This window comes from Fukomys damarensis, unplaced genomic scaffold, assembly GCF_012274545.1.
Source record: "Fukomys damarensis isolate Sample0158 unplaced genomic scaffold, DMR_v1.0_HiC HiC_scaffold_30, whole genome shotgun sequence".
Taxonomy (NCBI): Eukaryota; Metazoa; Chordata; class Mammalia; order Rodentia; family Bathyergidae; genus Fukomys; species Fukomys damarensis.
The window spans coordinates 4,315,777-4,320,608 of NW_022900942.1; the positions used below are offsets into that span (position 1 = coordinate 4,315,777).

Genomic DNA, 4,832 nt, shown 5'->3' on the forward strand with positions numbered 1-4,832 from the left:
TCCTGTACCCACTCTAGTCTGCAGGGGGCACCTTCATTTCATCTGCCATTCACTAGTTTAGGGTCCGCAAAATGCCAAGCCATGAGTAGCAACAGGTAAACATCCTCTGTCTCCCCCAAACTGCTAACTCTTATGTAAGGGCAGGGCAGGGTCTACCTCCTTCCAAAAGAGAGTGGGTCTAGAATCAGCGTGAGATGGAGTAGGATGGGGGATTCTGCACCCAAAGATGTCGATACTATCGTCAGGGGCCAGAGTGATACGCGGAGAGAGCAGAGAAAAAAAAGAGCAACCCCGAACTCTGGCCGCGCTGCGGAAATTGAGAGGGCAGCAGCCCCAGGAGACTCCCGAGATAAGACAGCCAAATGGGGCTCAGGTCTTGGCTAGCACTGGCTAAAGACACTCTGGGAGTTGGCCTACAGAGGAAGAGGCAGTGCTTGTAAGAGGGAGCCCTCCGACAAAGACCCCCGGCCCAGGACCCAAAGATGAGTGGATTTGGGCACTAAAGAGAGCCTCCCCCCAGGAAGTCTTCGAGTGGGAAGTTTTACCGGCTAATTCGTACGGATGCCCAAGAGGATCAAGCCACTTACGTGCATTGGCGGTTATATGGGTGCTCAGAAAGGGCCTACCAGGGTAGCTTTGCCCTTCCCACAGTTGGACCAGCAGAACCTGGAAGGTCTCTACCTGCCCTTTCCCTGCACCCACTGTTAGGTCGTGTATCTTTTCCTGTACTCACCCCATAACTCCCTGGCTCCCCCTACAGGAAGGGGTCTGGGGATGGCCCTCCAATTTGGTGCTGAGGTCTCTTGAGCCTTCCCAGCCACCGTAGTTCAGGTTTCCTAAGAAGATCCAGTGATGGCTTCCAGCTACTCCGATGGTGAGGCTGAGCCCTGTTGCTATAGCAACTTCCCAAGCACGCTCTACCTCTCAAATCAGGAAAGGGTTGCAGCAGAGCTTGGGGTCCAGGAGTAGTCCATGGACCCCTGACTGGCCCATAATAACATCCCTGGGTTGTAGGACCTGGGTAAGAGCAGATAAAAGGTCCTGTTTAGACAGCGAGGGGGTCGGTACACCCAGAGTGGGGTTCTAGTTCAGGCAAGGGAAGCAGGGTGGTCCAGTTCAGACTGGAGAATTGGTCAGCTCACTATTTGTGCCCAACGTAGACTGGGGTATCATCCTGTCTGGAATGGGGGGCATCTCAGAATGAGGGTTGGTCCAGTCAGTATCAGGGTCCCCCTCAGACGGGCTTGGGGGTGGGGTGCAACCCTGATCAAGGGATCTGGGCTGGACTGGAAGAATTATTCCTCCCGGATTAGGGCTTCCAGTCCAGGCTGGGCATTTCTTCCCCACAATCCCCACGTTTTGGAGGTCAGAAGGTCAGAGATTATATGGGGGAGGTTCTGCTGGGTTCCTTCCCAGGGAGTCTCCACCATGCCCCATGCTCAACCTGACATTCTGCTCTTAAGGATCTTCCATGGTCTCTAAATTTCTGCGTCCTGCTGGTCCTGGTTTTTTGTTTGGTTTTTGGTACTAGGGATTGAACTCACAGCCTTCTCTTTGAGCTGCATTCCAGCCCTTTTTATTCAATTTTTTTAAATTTTGGTACAGAATCTCACTAAGTTACACAGGCTGGGCTCAAACTTGGGATCCTGCTCAGCTTCTCAGAGTGCTGGGGTTATAGGCCTGTGCCACTACACCCAGACTAGTCCTGGACTTTCAAGGATTGTCTCAGGTTTTCTCTGAGCCCGTATTGAATCTGGACCAGAGTAGACGCTGTTGGCACCTACACACACACACACACACACACACACACACACACACACACACGCAGATGTGAGTTAGGCAGCAGGTTCCACAGGCCAACTCCTCACAAGGTTACCCTCCTAGGTCACTTCCTGTTGCCAGCAGGGACCATGGGTGCCAGGCACATTCAGGAAGAGGCTGCCATTGACTTTCTGATTCTTTGGGGATCTGGAAAGCAGGAGAAAGATAGTCAAGGCTGGTCCCCTCCCCCCCACCCCCGGCTTTAGCTGTTCATTTCCGGTTTGGACTTTCATAGTTGAGAGCAGAGCCAAGCACAGGGCAAGGTTTGACAGAGGCCAAGGACATCCCGGGACGCCGGTCCCCTCTTCACCCCCACACAGGAGCAAGACAAAGAGCAGATGTGCCCATTTCTCTCTCTAGGTAGCAAGGCTTGAGGACTCCAGGTTAAAAGGGAACTCAGGGGAGGAGATAGGGTGCCTCTTGTTATCCCCCCCACCCAGCCTTTCTCTCCAGCTGTTCTTCCAGCTAATTAACGAGCTCTGGTGCTTCCTTAGCCCCCAGGGAATCTCAAGAGCTAGGCCTTAACTCCTTCTCCTCTGCCCAATGGGCACTCCCCTGGGCATGTTGACGGCTGTCCTCTGGACAGTCCAGCACCCATGGAGGAAGGCAAGTTCTGGCATCCCCAGAGCAATGGAAGTTGCCAGAAGGGGAAGTTAGTTAGCTTTAGCGCCCCAACCTGGGGAAGGTGGCCTACACCCTTGGGAGACTCTTCCCACCTCTTCCTGCCAAGGGGAGCTTCTGCAGACCTTGGAGGCCAGCAGCAGGTACCTTTAAATACTTCCCTGGCAACCAGCTCCTCCTCCTGGGTTCCCAGAGGCCTTCCCAAGGAACCTGGCTAAGAGGAGGCTCTCTGCTTTTTCCTGGTTCCCCAGCAAAGGAGAGATTCCAGGGAAAGCCCAGCACGGCCTGGAGGATGGATCCAGGGTCCGCCAGCAACCAGGGTGGGGACTCAGAGATTCTTTTCCAGCTGTGGCTGCAGCTCTTCCTCTGGGCCCACCTTGCTCTCCGTTTCCTGGGTTACCTGTGCCATACCTTCTGGGGATCTAAGCCACAGTCAGCACCCTGAGCCTCCCTGGCTGGGGGCCGAAGGGCCCAGAATGCCCCATCCCACCCTCAGAGAGGCAGGACAAGGAGGTGAGTGTGGGCTCCTGCCTGTGGACCCCTCTGTCTGCCTGCTCCTCTGGGCACGGTGCCCCCCCCACCCGAACTATAGCAGCAGAGCGGGGAGATAGCGTTACGCCCCCTTTGGGTGGGGAACCCAAAGAAGGACTTAGCTGGGCAAGAGGTGACGACCAGACCCACTAAGTCAGGGAAGTACAGGGATCGCCTTCCTATGGTTTCCTCCCAAGCCAGGTTTCTGTCTTCCTTCTAGTTTGGCTGAACGTAGAGTCTCAAGAGCTTTTTGTCCCCACAGTCCAAGGCAGAACTTGGCTTGGTTGTCAGGAGGTTTCTGATGAAAGTGTCACATGTCCCTAAGATTCTCCTAGAGAAAGCATTGAATACGTGCGTGCGGCAGCCCCTGCTCAGAAATGTCTCTGGGCCAGCCCAGGGCTCCTGGCCACTCACCCCTGCAATCCCAGTGGCCCCTGACAGGCCTTCCTGGCCCTGGCTTCAGTCTCTCCTCCACCCACCACCCTCTAACCCCTCTCCTCCGAGCACTGTGGGGCCCCAGAGGAGGGGTGCAAAGCTCTTCGGTTTGGGGTTCCTAGCAGGCAGATGACAGGCAAGGTCAGAGTCCAAGTGTCAAAGGCCCCGGGGTGGTGCCTGTCCCTGGAACCTAGGAGAGTTGAGTACAGCTCCATCCCCGGGCAGCCATGGGTGGCCACTGCTTGCACTGTGAATGCTGGGCTGCTGGTGGGGCAGTGGAGGGCAGTGGGGCCAGGCAGGTGCCGCTGGGCCCAACTCATCTCCTTATCTGTACAATGGGGCAGAGAGCCACTCTGAGCAGCAAGGTCAGCATTGCGCGTGGAAAACGCCCAGCACAGGGGTGGCACATGCAGAGCAGGCCTGGCCTTAGGCGTCGGTTTTAAGAATGAATCCTGAGTCTCAGAATCCATCAGGTTTCAGCTAAGAGGGAACACTTGCCTGGTGGTGGAGCTCAGGCAGTGTTTGTGTAGCATGCACCAGATCCTGGGTTCCAGCTGTAGCATGAGAGGTGGGGCGGGCACTACAAGAATTCAGCTGGATGTGGTGCATGCCTGTAATCCCAGCTACTTTGAAGGCTGAGACAGTAGAATCAGCAGAGTTTGAAGGTTAGCCACACTAAGAGACCCCAATTTCTATAAATAAATAATCCAGAGACAGGCACGGTAGAACACACCTGTAACCCTACCTGCTCAGAATGCTGAGGCAAGGAGGATCCAGAGTCTAAGGACAACCTGGACAATCTCGTGAGACCCTGTCTAAGCATTTAAAAATAAAAGCTTTCCCCTCAAGTGAGCTGCCTCCCTTGGGTTTTGTATGTTTGTTTGTCTGTCTGTCTGTTGGTTGGTACTGAGGCTGAATCCAGAGCCTTCTTCCTGAGCTACATCTCTAGCCACTGTTTCTTCTTATTTTGAGACAAGGTCTTGGTAAGTTACCCAAGCTGGGCTCAAACTTGTGATCCACCATGCCTGGCTAATTTTTTTTTTTTTAAGCGTTTATTTTATTAAGATTAGGTAGTAGCCAGTGCAGTAGTGCATGTGTGTAATCCCAGCACTGGAGGTAGGTGGGGGTAAGACAGGAGGATCGCTAAGTTTGAGCCCAGCCTGGTTGACTTGGTGAGACCTGTCTCAAAATTTTTTAAAAGTTTGGGAATATAGCTCAGCAAAAAGGCCCTGGATTCATTCCCCAGCACCATAAAAATAAAGTTAGTATGCCGGGTGTGGTGGCTTATGCCTGTAATCCTAGCACTCGGGAGGCTGAGGCAGGAAGATTGCCATGAGTTCGAGACCAGCCTGGGCTACATAGTGAGTTCCAGGTCAGTCTCAGCTACATAGTGAGACCCTGTCTCAAAAAACCAAAAAAAAAAA

The 4,832-nt window shown here is 53.8% G+C and overlaps 1 protein-coding gene across 3 annotated transcripts in view; it reads left to right on the forward strand.

Annotated features, from left to right (window-relative positions):
* Nucleotides 1-546: 546 nt before the first annotated feature.
* Nucleotides 547-4,832, forward strand: part of Prkaca (protein kinase cAMP-activated catalytic subunit alpha) — a 19,382-nt gene continuing 15,096 nt past the window's right edge. The window contains exon 1 of one of the 3 annotated variants that reach the window (XM_010613428.2): nt 547-673. In XM_010613428.2, coding sequence (XP_010611730.1) covers nt 562-673 — 112 coding nt within the window. In that variant the 5' untranslated portion in view covers nt 547-561. Of the gene's footprint in view, nt 674-818; nt 875-2,760; nt 2,956-4,832 lie in introns of those variants that run through there. The other 2 variants (XM_010613429.3, XM_010613427.3) reach the window with 2 other exon arrangements.